Source organism: Gopherus evgoodei, chromosome 16 (genome assembly GCF_007399415.2).
Source record: "Gopherus evgoodei ecotype Sinaloan lineage chromosome 16, rGopEvg1_v1.p, whole genome shotgun sequence".
Classification (NCBI taxonomy): Eukaryota; Metazoa; Chordata; order Testudines; family Testudinidae; genus Gopherus; species Gopherus evgoodei.
In genome coordinates, this window is record NC_044337.1 from 15,514,913 (window position 1) to 15,534,029 (window position 19,117).

The window sequence follows — 19,117 nt, forward strand, 5'->3', positions numbered from 1 at the left end:
CCCACAGCCAGCTGCCAACTCAGGTCATTCCAGGGATTTCTCTCTTCTCATCAAGCAGTGTCACCAGTCACAAAACTAATTCTTTTCTCTGTATTGGTAATGACCTTGAAATCTTCGTTTTGTTTTCTGCAATAGTTTAAACCAAAAGAGATGAAGGACTTTAAAAAATAAAAATAAAAAAAATGAGGGAGGAGAGATTTCCAGTGAAAAGTATTAGAGTTAAGGATTATGCTGTATTCCTGCCATGATAAAAAAAGAAAAGTATTACAAATGGAGATAAATTCGCCATATGTTTCCAGTGTAAATTGTCTGGAATTGCAAATGCTTTATCCTGGATGATGGTGTGCATTGGGCATGCACCTCTTGGAACTATTTGTTTGCCACTTCTGGATTTCATGTATTTTGTATTCCTGTCTTTGATGGAGAAGGGAAAGCAGAATTCCTTTGAAATAGTTTCAGAATGCCTTGGAAAAGGAGTTTTGTAATGGTGAGCATCAGCTGTTGCTAACCTCCTGGGAGTCCAGCTAGGAGGGTCTACGCTTGGAGAGGGTTCAGAAGTTCCTTAGTATTTCATTTTCCCTAAAAGCAACTGCCTTCCTCTGAGGCAGTATTTTCTTGAAGAGCTGTACACTACCAAATAACAGTGCCCAGAACTCCTGCCAAAAGCCAAATTGGGATGAGCCTGTGGAAGTGATCTCGACGTGATTTAAGTTTGTTGCATGTAAATTGATTTAACCATTACTCTTGGGGGATTTCTGTGCCAAAAAAATAAAAATTCTGTGCACAGTATTTTAAAATTTTGCATATTTTGTATGTCAAAACAACACAATATAATCACACCAGTTTCAATTATTATTTTGAGTAATTTCTTTCAAAATACCTGTCAGGAAATGTTTTTTGATAATTAGATTCCTTACTAGGCATATTTAATACAGAACTCTAAGTAATAATTCATTTAAACTACAATACCGAACCATATTTCCTGCACCCTTTGGATGCAGTGCAAAGGCTTGGGGAGTCGGGGGTAATGGAGGAGCTGAGGGAAAGGGAAGTAATTGCTGAGAAGGAGCCTGGGTGTGAACTTGGAGGGTTGTTGGGCGTGGGTGGGAAAAGTATGGAACAGTTTTTTTTGCGGGGGACGGGAAGGGATTGTTAAGGAAATTCACCCATGCAGACGCTGGCTGACCCCTAGTCTCTCCCATTCAGTCAGGCACATCTGCCCCGTCCCTGTGTTCTTGCACCCCCTGTCCATTTGTCCCTCCACCCCCACTCAGATACCCACTCCCTGATCCCCATGTGTCCCTGCACCCCCTTCCCTGTCGCTGTCCCTGTGCCCCCACTCAGCCATCCCCATGTAGCACTGCACCCCCTCAGCGATCCCCTCTCCTCATCCCCATGCATCCCTGCACCCCTTCTCCCCTGCCCTTATGTGTCTCTATGTCCACACTCAGCCATCCCCCTTCCCCCATGTTGCCCTGCACCTCCCTTCCACCGTGGCCTTGTGTCTCCACTTCCATTCAGCCCCCGCCTCAGTTTGGCCTCCCCTACTAGCCCTTATAAACCCCAGTCTGACCCCCCAGAAGCTCCACGCTATCTGTCTCCCCATATCCCCTGTCTGTTGACCTGGCCTGACAGGTGCTGTGAAGAAAGCATTGCAGGCTCTTTCTCTTCACTAGCTAGCTGGGCGTGGCTGCTGTGTTCTAGCACCACAGTGCCCTCTGGTGGGGAAAAAGGGAGAATTGAAACAACTTTCCAGCAGAAGCTATTTTCTGCAACAACAAAAATTAAAATGTGTGGCATATTAATTATGCATGTGCGCAATGACATAGAATTTCCCCAGGAGTAAAACTATATATCTCGCCTCAGTGATCATCTCACTCACCATTATGCAGCCTTGTTAGGAGTGCTTATTCAGAATTAACAATGGATGCATATCTTGGATGAGAGTTAACTTGAACTTTATGGTATGACTATTTTAGCTTTAAATTGTTTTAGACTTGCAGTATTGATCTGTATCTATAATTCATGGGGTGCCATATACCTTTATATTACAATAAGGCTGTAAAAGCCTTTGAATAACTGACCTCCTAAAAATGTACTATCTAAAAAATCTACCATTTAGAACCCATGCTAGCTGGTCACATTGATCGCTAAATAAGGAGCATCCAGCCAGCAAAGTTGTCATAAGTTTTTGCTACTTCAGGCATCCTGTTTCTCTCTTGCCGCAGCAGCACCTTCTCTGGGTTGTTGAGCTGCAATGATTTCTAGTCATTATCAGGGGTTCTGTGGCCTGTAGTTAAACAAGCTAGTGGCCTCAGTCCAGTTCTTAATATATGGTTGATCTCCTCACCAAAAAAAAAAAGGGCATCTTCACAGTTGGAACCAAACTGACCTTTGTTAACAGTTTCATCAGAAGATCGAAGGATTGAAGGAACCTGAAGACCAAATTTTCCTTTCAATCAGAGAGGTGACCCCTTCAAAACATTGTGGGACAATGTGGGGAAGCTTGCCCCACCTCTACCTGTATTTTACCTGCTCTGTGCTTTGCCTTCAATCTGGCATCTTTTTAATAAACATCCTATTTATCTGTTGCACCAACATTCATCAGATCAAGCGAGCGTAGCTGCAATGAGTGAGTAAGAAATCATACCATTCTAATAAAAGATCAGTGGCTCACTATCATTTCCCCTTTGGGAAGAGCTTTTTTGATAAATGTTAAGTTCATGAGTTGCACAAAATAATTTACATGCAGATGATACATTTATACCTTTCGCTGATTTTAAAAGTAATTTAAGTTCTTACTGCAAAGAGTAAATCACTGAAGTGTCTTCAGTGATATCTGGATGTAATTTGACAAAGGAACAGAGAAATGTACAAATTGAGATGATCTCTGTACGTAAATCTATGATTGAAATTGGTTTGGAAAACCTTCATGAATACAGAAGGTAATAGCTGACAAATCTGCTCTGGCTTTTACTTCGGCGAATTACAACAGCATTCTGCTCCTGTATGCTGACGTTCTGTACAGCTCCAGCAGAAGGAGCAGGAAGGCTGAATCAGTGAGTCTTTCTATTCTCTCAATTTCTATATATATTATACCAAAGAACGTCCAGCACCACACAGTGGGGCTACATCTTTATCACTGGGTTCTAATCTGTCACCACAGAACTTCAAGACATAGTTTTGAGCAATTAATACACAAGATGTCTGCCTTATACTTGATATGTGCTATGTAACCAGAGTGCCTTCAGTGAGTCAGCATTATTTAGTGGCTGACTTTTTTGTTTGATGCTCTGTCACTGTGAGACCTTGAGCAAGTAACTAACCTCTCTGTCTCAGTTTCCTCATCTGTGCAGTGGGCACAGTATTTTGTGAAGCACTTTGAGACCTTCTGGAAAAAGGTGGTCTGTATATTTTTTTTAAAAGTGGACTTTGTTTCATGAAATCATAGCAAATATCTTTAATTTTTTAAATCTAAAGTATTCAAGAACCTTTAGATTTTTGTTTTGTTTGCTTTAAATTTAAAGTATTAGTTTGTAGCTATTTTAACAAAGTTTAAACAGACCTAGTAGGAGGAGAGGTTTAACACATTCAATGAAGTGAGTTAGTGTGGTGAGCAGGAGGAGAGAATATGAATATCCTGGTTGGTAACAGTCAGAGAAGATTGGAGTTTATAAACTGGAATAGATCAGATCTATAATAGGATTTTTGTAATTCAGGGGTTCCTTTTCTGTGGGTATATGTGGTTGTATGTAGCCAGCAGGAGGCAGAAGAAGCTAGAAGTGAAAGTTTTTGTGGCTGTAGCATAGTGTTTGAGTAAGTTAACTGTCCATATAGCAGAAGTAGTCCTGCTTTGCTGATGAAAGTTGGCTTTCACTGGGCAATTTTCATATCTGCACTGCACTGCATATCTGCATTGTCACTTTCCTTGACCAGCTGATACCAGTGACTGAAAGTGACAAGGGTAAGTGCATTCTCTGATGCTGCCTGTCAGGACACTTCAAACTCCTTTTTGCTGTATTTTGCATCATGATGATTTAAAGTAAGATAAGGGTTTCCAGTGTGTGTGTGTGTGTGTGTGTGTGAGTGAGAGAGAGTGAGATACATATCTCAACCTTGGATTCTGCAGACCTGGGATCAAAAAAACCCCCAGCAGCTGAGAACTCTCCCTTGTCAAAAAAAACTCAGTGCCTGGCACTTTTGGGAGTATTATACTTTAGAGTTCTTTTCTTATAGTGGGTTTGGGTGTGGGAGGGCTCTTAAGAAGCTGAATATTTTGGTCACACCTGGTCACCTGTTGAATCTTCTAGTTTGCTCTGTTGCCCTTCTCCCCTGCTTTTGCCTCTTCCATCTACATTTCTCCTGGCACATCCTCCTATGTTAAAAGTGAGTCCAGGGCCCAGCTTCTGTTCAGAGCCCCTGCACAGCCCTTAGTTCAGTGGTCTCCAACCTTTTTCATCTGACGGGCACCAGACAACGAGCCACGGAGGACCATGGTGGCGGACGAGCATCCGCCGAAATTCTGCCGACAAGTGGCAACGTCAATAGGCGTCGCTGCCAAAATGCCAGGGACAAGCAGTGTCATCCAGAGGCGTCGCCGCTGAAATACTGCCGAAAATCGGCGGTGACGCCTCTGGATGACTCAGCTCGTCGGTGGCATTTCGGCGGATGCTCATCCTTTGGCTAGTATGCAGGCGCACTTAGACGCCCCAGTGGGCGCCATGGCGCCCATGGGCACTGCGTTGGGGACCTCTGCCTTAGCTGAATTTCCATATGTTTCTAGTACGCAATGCTCTGGAGCCCTGCAGTATTGGGAGCACCCCAGACACAAGCACTTGCCAGGCCATGCAAAGATATCTGCTGTCTGCACTGAGAGCCTCTTTGCCCTCTGCTCCAGCAGGCAGCTTTCAGCTGAGAGACATCATGCTGAGGGTTTCCCCCGGCAGCAGCCCTTTCTGGCAAAGGCCTCCTGCAGGAGCAGAGGGCACAGAGAGGCTCCCAGCCCCAGCAACAGTGGCAGCATAAGACGCAAACCCATTAGTAAGACACAGGTGATCTTTAAGCCTAGTTTAATAGTCTCTTTTTAATTTGGAAAACAAAAAAGGTTGTTGATTAAAGAATTTTCCCAAACACTCGTGGCTCCTTTGAGTAGCCACTGCTCATAGTTTGGGAATCACTGATTTAGAGCAGCAACTCCACTGTTGATTTAGGGACATAAGTCTAAGGGAGAAGGTCCAGAGAACCCTCTTCCTCCCTGTCCCTATAAAAGCTGATTTGGGAAGGCGAACTTTAATTGACACATTTTCTATTTAGCAAAACTCCAAAGATCTGTTTCTCTCGCAAGTGACTGTCTTCTCTAGCTGACCATGAAGTTTTAGAAATCAAGTATTTGAGCTGTCTGAGTGTTTCAATTCTCTGATTTCTTGGAGAAAGGAATTATATTTGTATTGCAACCCGCATAAGCTAGCTTCGTGTCTCCAAGCATGTCTTGCTTTGTTCCTCCAGCTTGCCTTGGGCATCTGCAGGCCCTGGCTGTCCCTGAAACTCATTCATTTTCTCTCCTGTAACAGTGATTATTGTGCGTAGGAGAGAGCAGTGCTACGTACTGCATACAGAACATTCCTAGGGAACTGATTCGTGTGGTTCAACAGTAAGAATATAGCTCTGCTACACCTTCAGGGAGCCCTGGAATGAAATTATGGGGATGTCTCATCTTCCTGTTTAGTCCTGATTAGTATCTCTGAAGAGTCTTTATGCTCTTATTTTGCCAGTCATTGCTTGTTAATACCCCGCCTGTAATGAGAAATGAGATCAAGGGGTTATTGCAAAGGTCTGTGTGTTAGACTCCTGAGTTCTGTTCCCAATCTTGCCACAGGTTTCTTGTGATCTTGGGCAAGTTGCATAACTACCATGCTTGTTTAGTCATCTGTGAAATGTGTGTGATACTCACCTACTTCCAGAGGTATCATTAGGCTTAATGTTCAAAAGTGCATTCAGATCCTGGGATGAAAGAATGCTAGGAGTGTGTTATGACTGTAAGTGGGTCTAAGGTTTAATCCTGCCTTTTCCCATCTCCCCTGCACTCTGTACATAATCTAGTTTGTGTGGAAATGAAATGAACTTGGTGTACACATCTGCTGGAGCTGCGCATTAGTCAAGTGCCCTTTAGATAGGGCTTTTGGCAGGTAAATCAATTGTGCAAGAGCTTTCAAATTATCACCCGTAGGAAACTAGCATGGCGTTTCCACCTGGGATCTTGCATATTGTGTTGATGTCAGGCAAATAAGTTATGTAGCCAGTACACTGATTGAGTATTGAAATGGCAACCCCCTGTGCTCAGTGTGTTCATGACCTACAGGAATCCTTGTGTGATTTACCAAATCTAGCCTTCAGGCATGGTACTGGCTTTTCCCTTCATTATAGGGTTTCAAATTCTGTTGACACGTGGCTCAGGGTGTGCTGGTGGTATGTAGAGCAGAAGGTAAAACATCTGTGGAGGTATCGGTCATGGTGCACCCTGTACAGGCTGGATTCAACTCCTTGCATAGTTTGTACTCATTCAGTTCAGGAATGCAGGGTGCCCTTCCCTGAAGCTTTGGTAGCAGTCTGGTTATAATGCATCTGAATGGTTGTCGTTCTGGTGGGTGTGAGAGTGAGGGGTGGTCCTTTGAGAGGGCACATGCAGAGTGATGATGTCGCATCAGACCTAGACATTTTGATTCAGTATTAGATATGCATGACATCACCTTGGCTTGAGATAAAAGGGCTTTGTTACTGACTGGCTGGCAGACATGGTCTGAATTTTAAGACTAGCTTGTGCCCTGAGGATTGGAGGAGAGCAGTCAGGGTATAGGGCATTACTATTACACTGTAATGCACTGTGTGTAACAGTCTGCAGACAGAGGGATCTGGATGAAAAAGATCCTTGTTTGACCAGGGGGTCTAAAATAGTTGTCTAGAAGCTGTCTCAGTAACCAGTACAGTTATGCTAAATAATCTCCGATGTTGGGTGCACTGTGTGGCACAAGACTGAAGTGCCTTTAATCACTTGGATGGGCATATGATAGAACCAGAAATGCTGTTTGTGTTTAGTACAGACATTAATGACTTATTTTCTAGGCTGTGGGATGTCTGCAGTGGGCAGGCTTTCTCCTGAGGAGACTTGGCTATAGCTTTTGCCACCCCATCCCCACCACCACCCTTAGCACCAAGCAGTGCTGCCCTGAACATAGGCTGCAAAGGGACATGAAGCACCCTTCCAGGAGCACCGTTGCATGCCACTAGATAGGGTTAATTCTGGCTGGTGCAGCTTTTGCAGAGTCCATTGTAGTGCACGTGAGAAGTGCTGAATTGATGGTTCTAAGAAGTGAAGCCATCTGTCCACACCAATGCCCTTCTGCCTTGCTGTGGAGGGACCACTGGCTGGATTGCGAGAGAGCACTTCACTCTTCCTGCCCTTTTCATTCTTGGCCTCTCTAAGGGTATCGAGTATAATTTTAATGTACACTCCAGACTACTAAAAACTGTACTGAAATCGCCAGCTCATTGCACATAGACCATTGAACTGTTGTCGGTTGTAATGACTCGCCATAACAAAATGCCCTGGACTTGAACAAGTAGCTTGAAAGGGAGAGACTCCCCTCCAGTTACCAGTGCCATGAGGGTATCTATTCATTCTCTTTACACTCAGGGACCTTGAGCATCTTGTGATGTTTCTCATCACCTCCCTTCCTCTAATATTGAGCATTCTCTAGTGCTAGTCAGTTGCTGAAATTGTTATTGTGAAAGCTGGGCACAGGGCTATTCCAGTGTGTGCAACACGAGGAGCTTTCATTGCTGGAAGGGAAGGACTTGCAATTAGTGCCAGTCCTTTTTAAAGCTTTGTTTGCAGCATCAAATCCTATTCAAGCTTCCCCTCCCCTCACCCTCACTAAAAAGGCGAATGGCTGAGAGAAATCATTCTTGTGTGTACTTTTCCCATTCCCTTGGGATGTTAGGAAAATTCTGAGTTTTCCTGGTGAGTGACTGACTGACACACTTCTGATGTACGTGTGGGACTTGGAGCGGTGTAGTAGTTACAGCACTCTTGAGACCCAGATTTCATTTCTGCCTAGAGAGGACTTCTGAATCTTGGTCTGTCTCATAGTGGAGAGTTTTTACAGAGCACCTGTCACTGGTATAGATGTGGGGAAAACAGGTCATTGTAAGGTTTCTTCCTTAGTATTTTCTTCTAAAACGTATGGTATTGGACCAAATAGACCACTAATGGGAGGCGTTCCTGTGACTTAATGGCCATTCTCATGTTATAATAATTAGAGCCATAATGTGACACACAGTGGGAGCTAGGTTTCACCCCAGAAGTAGTTGCCTTTCATGAATGATTGTCCCTGGGCTCAGAAATACAGTTTATAAAGCAAGTTAAACTTTCATATAACCATAACCAAACAATCATATTATAAATCATAGATTAACCACGTCACAATCCTTTCTCACCAATTCACTGTTTGTACAGTTTTGAAGCCAAAGCGCAGGATTTTTTTCCACATTTTTGTCTCCTTCTGCTCATCACTTTTGAGAGTTGCATATATTTGTATCCAATTCCAGACTCTAAAATGTGTGGGAATCCTCTTTCATTTTTATGCCTGGTGTTTAACACACGTAATCTCCTGACCTGCTGATTGATTCTTCAATTCCCTATTGAAATAGAGAGGGGTTCACTGCCTTCTCTTCAGTGACATAAATGGGTGTGAAGGAGACTTGATCACTTAAGTCTAGTGCTTTAGTCACATTTGTAGCCACTCTGAGTTAAATGAGGCTTATTCATTTAAGAGGTTTATTCCATAATCTGATTTGTTCCTTTGGGTTTTGCTGGAATCACGTGTTTGGAATCTTTGCTGTCAGTGCTGTTCTGGACTTCTCAAAAGTTGATGCTTTGGGGAGAGACCTGCTTCTAAATTAGCCTTTCATTAAATCTTTTTGTTTAGATCTTCCGTACCTCAGTCTGCAGCCCAAGCAGTCCACCAAGTTTTGGCTACAGTTGCTACAAATCAAGCCAAGCAGGTATCTCTTGATATTTTTCTTTTACCTATTAAGCACTAAGCCGGGCAGATGCTGTACCACTCTGTTTCAGCTGCTGTTGAATAGGTTGTCTTGCAGTCCTTTTCCACAATCTCTGTCCTGCATTCCTTTCAAACCACTGCTTAATCTGTGACCCTGACTGGATAGTGCCAGACATATCTGTATTATGTCTCTTAACTCTACTGCTTTCATATTGTTTTTGAAAATAGCTTGCGGGCTGCAAGTGGCCATGGTCTTACTGCCACAACAGGGCTGTCTAGTCAGTCTGAAACGAACCATGAGGGAGATAATGTTAACTGAGTTAATGAACATTCCGAGTTGATGCAAAAACAGAGGCTGGTGGGGAAATCAGGGGGAAGAACAATTCTCTGCATCCAGTATTTTCCATAAAACCTTTTCTACTGGGGGATTAGATGCTACAACAGGTAAATGGTCATCCACATCCCAAAACATTAACATTGTCAGTCTTTGTTCAGGAGAGCCTTTATTCAGGAGTGCAGTAACAGAGGTTTGCTGGGCTATATTGGAGACTCATTGGAAGAGTTGAATATGGACTCTCTATTGAGATTTGTAGCGCTATGTGGGCTCACAACTGTAATAGGAAGGGGAATAGTGCAGATGAGGACAGAATGTATTGCTAGTGTTGGCAGGTGCTTTGGCCAGCTTCTCCTAGTTTTAGCTAGATATTTTGCTCCTTTCCTTTTTTGGACACCAAATCCACCTCGGAATTACATGGAATAACTTTAAAAACAATTTTTTTTTCATTATACACTTTGGCATTAAAGTAATATTTACATTAAGTGTTGTTTGTATTTTTAGGGGTCTCTAACCAGCTCACTTAAGGCACAGTCTTCACCTATATCTGCATCCATACCATGTACCATCACTACTACAGCTGGTCAGATATCAGCTGGCAGCAAAATCTCAGGTCAGTTGTCATTTCTGTTGAGATGGAAACAAATGGGAGAAGGCCCATCCTTCATAGCACGGGGGAAAAAATCAAGACCCTGATTCAACTTCTGTTTACTGGCCTCTTACTATTTCAGTCTAGAGCAGAGGTGGGCAAACTTTTTGGCCTGAGGGCCACATCTGGTTGGGGACATTGCATGCAGGGCCATGAATGTAGGGCTGGGGCAGGGGAATGGTGTTCAGGAGGGGGTGCAGTGTGTGGGAGGGGGCTCAGGGTAGGGAGTTGGGATGGCTTGAGCGGCTCCAAGGTGGCAGCGGCACACAGCGGGGCTAAGGCAGGCTCCCTGGCCCTGTGCCACGTACCACATCCCTGCAACCCCGGGGGGCAGAGGGCTCCATGCGTGTGCAGCCCTTGCCTATGGGTACCTCCCCCAAAGCTCCCCCAAAGCACTGGCTGTGGTACCACATTCACGGCCAGCCCCTTCCCGGCCACAGAGATGTGGTGCTTGCTGCTTCCGGGAGCAGCGTGGGGCCTACAGTGACACAGGGATGGCAATTCTAATGGGCCAGATCTGGCCTGCAGGCTATAATTTCTTTCCAGACCAGGGGGTAGGCGGAGGGGGCGGGGGGGAGAGAGAGAGAATGTTTTAAAAACAAAGGTACAAAAAATAAATGGAACAGCTGCTCAAAACTCAACCCATCCAGATGGTTTTTTGTCTAAAATTCTGCCTTGAAAAAGTTCCTTTTTCATTCTGGAACCAAGGTGACTACACTTAATATTTAGCTTGTGTGTTCCCTTTAATTGTAAAATGTTTGAAGTATCTGAATTGGACACTGGTGTGTTTAAAAAATCATCCAGTTAAAATGGAAGCCGTTTAGGGCTTGAAAGCATGGTATGCTCAACTGCACTCTGGTATTTTCACTGCACTGTAGCAGCATCAACATGAGATGATTTTGGGGCAAGCTGGTGCACAAGATTCACACCTTGGCTTGCCATGCAGAAACTTACTAAGTAGGCAAGCTCTTAGATTGTCTCACTTCAGTGGAAGTCCTTTACACAATGACATCCTTGTCGAGAGGTAACAGTAATATTATCCCCTATTAATTTCTGAATTTGTGGGTATTAACCAGAATTACCCCTGCTAGACAGTCGATAAGTTACCTAGCTTAAGGGCTACTGTAGATCTCCTTACAATTATCAACTATACCAATAGCTTGAAGTATGATCAAGAATACACACACACGTTTCAGAGATCAGTGTTAATTTCTACTGTGACCATGCAGAGTTTGGAATTGCCCACATATCTCTATACAATAGTTGTTTGCTGCCTTCAAAGAGAAGATGCACATGAATGGACTTTGTGGTTCTGTGTCTAAGGCCTGGTCAACACTACAGACTTAGGTCGACTTAAGTCAGTCTAATAAAGTGTGTGTCTACACTACCAAGTCCCTTCCACTGCTAAGTGGCCTGTAAAGTCAACTTCTGTACTCCACCTCTGCGAGAGGTGTAGTGTTTGATTCAACATCCATAGGTCGACGTGGGGATAGTGTAGACACCGCGTTGTGTAATTCGAATGAATTGGCCTCCAGGAGGTGTCCCACAGTGCTCTGCTGTGAACACTTTGGAGAGCACTTTCAACTCCACTGCATGACAGACAGGTACACAAGAAACAGCTGCTCCCCTGTTAAAGCCCCGGGAGCTTTTGATGTTTCATTTCCTGTTTGATCAGCATAGAGAGCTTGCCAGCACAGCTGATCATGGAGAGTCAAGGCCGCAAACACCCTCCTGTATGGAATACACAGGAGGTGTTGGATCTTATTGCTGTGTGGGGAGAAGAGTGTACAGGCAGAGTTCCAATCCAGTAGAAGAAACGCTGACATCTGTGTCAAGATCATGCGGGGCATAGGGGAGATTGTGCAGGGCATGGAGGAGGACGACTACAACAGGGACTCGCAGCAGTGCCACATGAAAATAAAGAAGCTTCGGCAAGTATACCAGAAGACAAGGCAGGCGAACAGTCGTTCTGGTTCTGCCCCACAGACATGCTGCTTTTATGAGGAGCTGCATGCAATTCTTGGCAGTGACCCCATGACTACCCCAATACGCTCCGTAGATACCTTCCAAGAGCCCCGGGCATCCTTGAGCAACAACAGGGAGGACATTGTTGAGGAGGACAAGAATGCGAGGCAGGCAAGTGGAGGATCCATTCTCCCCGACAGACAAGAATTGTTTTTTAACCCTGAAGCCCATCCCTACACAGGACCAGTTAGCGGCAGAGCATGATGCAGGGAAAGGCACCTCTGGTGAGTACACTTTTCCAATCAAACTCTAGGGGTTACATGCTATTATTTTTATGTTTTAATTGGAACAAAAAAGTAGGTGTAGTGGGTATCGGTGGCCACTGCAGCTATGTAGAGGGTGCTGTCCGAAAAAGATTCTTTATGTGCATGGGGATGGCCCAGGAATCCTCCTCCATGGAGATCTCTAGGAAGCTTTCATGGAGGTACTCTGCAGTCCTTTGCAGAAGGTTTCTGGGAAGGTCTGCCTTATTTCACCCACCACGGTAGGACACTTTTTCCCATGCCACTCCAGTATTAACTCTGCTGTCATCATTACAGCACACAGCATTGCAGCATAAGGACCAGTTCTGTATCCAGATGCTTGCAACATCTGCTCCTTTGCCTCCTCTTTTACCTCTAGGAGAGTGATATCGCATAGGCTCACCTAGAGGAAACAGGGGAAGTTTTAAATGCTAGCCCTTAAACCACAAACAATTCAACCAATAATCCACCCCCGGTTTGGTGAAATATGGGTGTCACAACCACACTTTCCCAAACGTGATGTGGTTGTGATTGGAAGGGATCACCATGTGTTGCAAGCAACATTGGGGGAAAAAAAGGGAAGGGGGTGACTTCCTGTTTGTCTCCCCCTGCCCCCCCGTAAAATAGTTTGTAAATAACCAAACTAATTGGGGGGCTTTACCCTCGTGCCTGTCCTCAAGCACCATCCAGGTTGCTAGGGGGAAAGGGAGCTTTTTTCAGATTCCAACCTGTGAGCCCGAGGATGTTTTCACAGAAGCAGCAACACAAGACCTCTCGCCCATGCCTCATGGCCTTACTCCCCATGGCTGGACCAACAAACAGTCTCTTGCAATAGCCAGCGGTTGTGATTACGTTGTGCCTTCAAGGTGTAGTTTTATTTAAAAACCCACCAGAAATTATGCACGCACTGTCAATGCTACCCTTGTGCGTTGCATTCCTTGCAGCTGAAACCTTGTCCATTGGTGCATCCTCCACACCGGAGCAGAGACTCCAGATTAGAAGGCAGAGAAAAGAAGACTCAGGAGGACATGTTCAGTAAGTTTAATGTGCCCCTCCAAGCGTGACAAGACAGAGCTCAGAGCATGCAGAATTACACTGTCCGAGAACCTAGACGTTGTCAGGGAGGAAAAAAGAGCATGCCACACAGGAAGAGATGCTGCAGATTATGATGGAGCAATCATACATGTTGAGGCATCTGGTTGAGGTTCAAGAAAGGCAACTGGATGCTAGAATCCTTCAGAAGCCTATGCTGAACCTGCTGCCATCATTGCCCAATTCTACATCCTCCTCCCGCAAAAGTCCTATGAGGCAGGGTGCGGGGAGGAGAGGGAGTTTGGTGTCCCTTGCACTCAAAACCAGAGGAGGGTACAAGGACCAGAAGGCGCCCATTCCCACACCTTCGATTGTTACTGCGGTGCATCTGTCAGCAAGCTTTCCTTGTTTCTCCTCAGTGTTATCGGCCCTTTTGCCTCAGGTTCTTACTTTTCTTTGCTGTCTGTGTGTTTATGTGCATAATAAAACTTAATGGATAGAGGAGAAAAGGCTCTTTATTCATTCAACATGTGGTGGTTGGTGGGGGTGGAGTTTACAGGGGAGAAAATGCAGTGGAAGAGACAGTTTGGTAAGGAACAACACAGATAGGTGTCGCATTACTCTGGCTCATTGCTGAAACTTGATTTCAAAGCCTCACGGAGATGCAGAGCCCTTCTTATTGTCCTGGTGTGTGGCTGCTCAAAATTGGCTGTCAAGTGATCTGCCTCAACCCCCCATCTGGGTGGAAACTTTTCTCCCTTTATTTCACACATATTAAGGAGCAGACAGCAATAACAATAGGGATATTGCTTTCACTGAGGTCTAACTTAGTAAGCAAACACCACCAGCGACCTTTTAAACATCCAAAGGCACATTCTACCACCATTCTGCACTTGCTCAGCCTATGGTTGAACTGGTCCTTACTGATGTCCAGGCTGCTGGTGTATGGCCTCATGAGCCATGGGAGTAAGGGGTAAGCTGGGTCCCCCAGAATCATGATTGGCGTTTTAATATCACCAATGATTATTTTGCAATCTGGAAAGAAAATCCCTGCTTGCAGCTTTCTGAACAGACCTGTGTTCCTAAAGATGCACGCATCACGCACCTTTCACCAACATCAATATGGGATGGTTGGGAAGCAGCCGCCGTGATCCTCCAGCACATGCTACACCACTGAGAAGTATCCCTTTCGGTTCATATACTCTTTGACAAGGTGGTTTGGTGCTGAGATAGGGATATGCATTCCATCTATCACCCCACCATAGTTAGGGAACCCCATCGCGTCAAAACCATCCACTATGTCCTGCACGTTGCCTAGAGTCACTACCCTTCTTAGCAAAAGTCTGTTAATGACCCTGCAAACTTGGATCACAACAGATCCCATGGTAGATTTACCCACTCCAAATTGATGCCCCACTGACCGGCAGCAGTCTGGCATTGCAAGCTTCCACAGAACTGTTGCCACTTGCTTCTCCGCTGTCAGAGCAGCTGTCATTTTAGTATTGCTGCGCTTCAGGACTGGGGAATGCTCTTCACACAGTTCCTGGAAAATGGCCTTACACATTCGAAAGTTCTGCAGCCACTGCTCATCATCCCATAGCTGCATAATGAAAAGGTCTTACCAGTCAGTGCTAGTTTCCCAGGCCCAGAAACGGCATTCAGCTGTGTCAAGGTGAAGCGTGACTGTTGCCAGCAACTGTAAATTGCACCGCTCCGTCTTCCAGCAGAGCTGCTTGCGTGGCATCACATTGTTCCATGCAGCGACTCCTGTATTGGCTGTTTTAAATACTGCAGGATAAGGCACGGGGTGTTTGTAATGTTCACAGCAACAACGTACAGCTGAGCGGGGTCCATGCTTATCGTGCTATGGCATCTGCGCAGGCACCCAGGCTTACGAAAAAATGCACAAAAAAGGCTTGGTTTGTTTGCCATTGATTTCGGAGGGTGGGGTGTGTGTGTGTGTGTGTGTGTGGAGGTAAGTGCATAATAGGAGGCCAATGCCATGTTTCCATAACCATCCATGTAATGGCTTATAGGACCAAAACATTGGCAAGTCCAACCCAAAATTCCACTCGGCTACATGCACTATGTGATAGCTTCCCACAGTACAGTGCTCCGTGCATCAATGCAAGCCCGGCTAGTGAGGATGCACTCCGCTGACCCAGTGAGCAGTGTGAACACGCAGGATCGACTTGCTTAAATCGGAGGCTCAGTGTTGACTTACATAAAGTTGACTTAACTTTGTAGTGTAGACATGGCCTAAGAGTGAAGAAGTGATGGGTAGTAGGTGGGCATTAATCTGTTCTACTGTAGCTACCTAGTTCACTCTTCCGGTATGGTATGTAGGCCGAAAGAGGAACCTGACAAGCAATTGGCACATAGCACTTTGATACCTGGAACTTGGCAGTTCTGGGTTCGTTATTAGAAAATGAGACAATGCTATTTCGTTGCAAATAGCTTTAAATAGTAGTTGAATGTACTTCAGCATGAATTAATCACTAATCCATTTCACTGCACCGTTGGTTTTCTGTGACTTCTGAGGTTTGTGCTCAGATGTGATCAAAGCGACTGTCAAACATTTTCTCCCTCCAGGCTCTTCTGGCTTTTGTATATCAGTTTGGGAATACTCTAGAGACTGTTAATCAGCGTTGTTTTTCAGTGCACAGCTAAATCATGTCTAGAAATCCATATGAAGGGACTGCTAGAATTATGAAATATGGTGTAGAAAAGGGATTCATGGAGTAAGAAGCAGCAGCTGTTGCAGAAAACCCCCCACAATGTTACTTGTCTCCTGCGTTATTCAGTTCAACCTTTTTTCTGTTGTAAAAATTAAATAAAAGTAAATAACTAGATAAGTGTGTGCATGCTTGCAAAGATTAGGATTAGAGTGAGCCTTCTGTGTGGAGCAAGACGTCTTTCTGAAGTTATACCAGACTAGAATCACTCTTCACTTTTCTGTTAATTGTTCCCAGTGACATCTCAATAGCAGCTCTGGCTTCTCCATTTCCTTTGTGCCAAGAGGATTCAAAATAAGGAGCCATCTTGCTCTTAAGAAATAACAGTTAAGAGCAGTTAAAACTTGGAGGAGTTGGGGTTTTTTTGTTTTTTGGGAGGGGTTCAAGTAGCAAGAGCCTCTGAAAAGTCAGTACACTATTACCTCGCTATAACGTGACCTGATATAATACAGGTTGGCATATAGTGTGGTAGCAGCAGGGCTCCGGCGGCACTTTAAAGGGTCCAGGGTCTCTGACTGTTGCGGGGAGCCCCGAGCCCTTTAAGTCACCACCGGAGCCCTGCCGCCGCTACCCCAGGGCTGTGGGAGTGGGGCTGGGCTGGCGATTTAAAGGGCACGGGCTCCCCGCAGAGGCCAGAGCTCTTTAAATCGCCTCCTGAGCCCTGTCGCTGCTACCCTGGGACTGCAGCAGCGGGGCCCGCCAGCGATTTAAAGGGCCATGGGCTGCTGCGGGGAGCCCTGGACCCTTTAAATCACCCCTGGAGCCCTGCTACTGCTACCCGGGGGCTGCGGCAGCAGGGCCTGCTGGCGATTTAAAGGGCCTGGGGCTCCCTGTGGCCGGAGCCCCGGGCTCTTTAAATCACTGCTGTAGCCCTGCCACCGCCACCCCAATATAACAGCGTTTCACTTATAACGCAGCAGAGATTTTTGGCTCCCCATGACCCCGTTATACTGGGGTAGTGGTGTACTTAGAAGAGCTATCTTTTTTTTGTTAGGCAGATCACCTAGTACTCATCCTTTCCTGCCATAGTCAAGAATACCGCAAACCATAGAATCACTCAAGATTGTTCAGTTACATGTAGCTTGAGAATTCCAAATTAGTGCCCCTTTTCCCTCTAACAAAATGTAAAATGGGATGGGGCTGAGAAGATTAAGAATTACAGTGATGCTTACTTGTTTCACTGTATAAAGAAAAGAGGAAATCAGTGGTAGCAGGAGGAGTTGATCTTCACGCATGTGTTAGATAGCAGTGCTTGAAATGGGTATGTGGTTTTATAAAACCTCTTGCATAAATTTCTGAAATCCATTGCATTGTTGATACACATGAAATATTCTCTTTAATCCATAGATGTAGGTTGCTTCTTCATCAGAGAATAGAGCTAATAAAAGTAGTCAAGAACCACATTTCACATAACAAAACAATACATAAAAAAAGAACATGAACCTCTTAAAACGTTGGTTGAAAATGTCAGATGTTGAATTTGATAGTACCTTCTCTGTATTTGAACACTGGTTGTTATGGTGATGATTTCAGGAAGGAACACTGTCAAGGATCTCTTGGTAGATTTTGTTTACGCTATAATATTTATTATCTTATGAGCGAATGTGAACACTAACTTTGCTCCTAGTCAAATGCAAATTATTGCTTCAATTTTGTTAATGGTTCGAATGATCTGCAGTCTTGCACTAGTACCATTAATACTTTTATGTAATACTTCCTGAGGATATGATGTTAGAATTTTGCAAGACTTTTTTGTTTTCTGTTGTGTTTCCAGTTTGTGCAATAGGACACTGTGTGTGTTTGTGAAATGCTCTTTTCCTTTTGATACTGCACATGGTCCATCAGATGTGTGAGAACTCTGCTGGGCTTGGCCTAAAAGATTCTCTAGCTACAGTACATGACATGACAGGCCTATACTTAAGGGGACCTGAAGGTGAAAAGATGACGCATTGGTTTTGTATGTGCTGTTTTCTGCAACTTTTGTTCTTGTAACCCTAGGGCAAGGGACAGCAAAAGCAGTTGCAGCTGTGACCTCTCCTACAATGACTTCAACTCCAGTGGCCGCTGCACAGTTTAACCAGACATTTTCATTCTCTTCATTGGGGTCTGTTATGAATCTTTTTATTTCTGTATGATTTATCTTCTAAGTACTATAATGCTTCTACAGCAAATAATATCAGTGAGCTATGTAGCAATGAAAAATAGCTACTGTATTAATTATAAAAAAAATTTCTATCAATTTGTGTGTAATTGAAGCTAATGGCTCCAGTCAAGGGCTTGGCAAGGCTTATGTGCTTCATAGAAGGGCTACATAAGCAAGGTTAGAAGAGCTGTGGGAATTTGGCACAATTTTATTTTGCTGTGAACATTCTCCATCAGCAAAAGTGGATGAAGAATTCTGTTCATAGGTTTTGGGTGACTGGTTGGCAGCATGGCATTAGCTGGGTTGTGGAAAATGTATACAATTCTAGGAACCTCTGAATACGTTGGGTTAAAATCCAAGGGTTTAATTGAGGTTGTAAATGTGATAGTGTATTTAGTGGTTAAAGCACCAACCTGATGGTCAGGCAAACTGAATTCGCTCTCTGCCTCCCAAACGTGCAGCAGAGACACCACTCTCTACCTATGTGCTTAGAAGTGTAGAGTAGAGTGCTCCCCTTTGGAGGGGGGCAGAAAAAAACATGTTGGCGGATAGTCACTTCTCTGTGAAGATGGCTAAGACAAAATGGATCTGGCTTTCTTATCACCTCTTTATCCAGCCAGGACAGAGAAGTAACAGTGGAGCTTTTCCTAGAAGCTGGGACAAGAACATGAGAGAATGAACCTTCAAATCGTCAGCTCGTAGCTGTTGAGAAGGCCTGAAGTTTCCACTTCCGGAGGCTAAAATTGAGAGGCAGGGAATCGGGGCAAACCTTTGACTATCTTTGTAGCCTTTGCTGATAGGTTTTGTTCTCCAGTTAATTTTTCTAACCCTGGATTATACAGATGTCCATTACAAAAGGGAGGGTGTACATGCTAACATGGTTCTGATACACACAAGC

At 44.6% G+C, this 19,117-nt stretch overlaps 1 protein-coding gene across 5 annotated transcripts in view; it reads left to right on the forward strand.

Moving 5' to 3' along the window:
* NUP214 (nucleoporin 214) overlaps positions 1-19,117 on the forward strand; it is a 74,160-nt gene that overhangs the window by 32,644 nt on the left and 22,399 nt on the right. For 4 of the 5 annotated variants that reach the window (XM_030536067.1, XM_030536064.1, XM_030536065.1 and 1 more), the window contains exons 25-27: positions 8,985-9,060; positions 9,898-10,006; positions 18,075-18,180. In XM_030536067.1, coding sequence (XP_030391927.1) covers positions 8,985-9,060; positions 9,898-10,006; positions 18,075-18,180 — 291 coding nt within the window. Of the gene's footprint in view, positions 1-8,984; positions 9,061-9,897; positions 10,007-11,697; positions 12,292-18,074; positions 18,181-19,117 lie in introns of those variants that run through there. The other variant, XM_030536068.1, reaches the window with a different exon arrangement.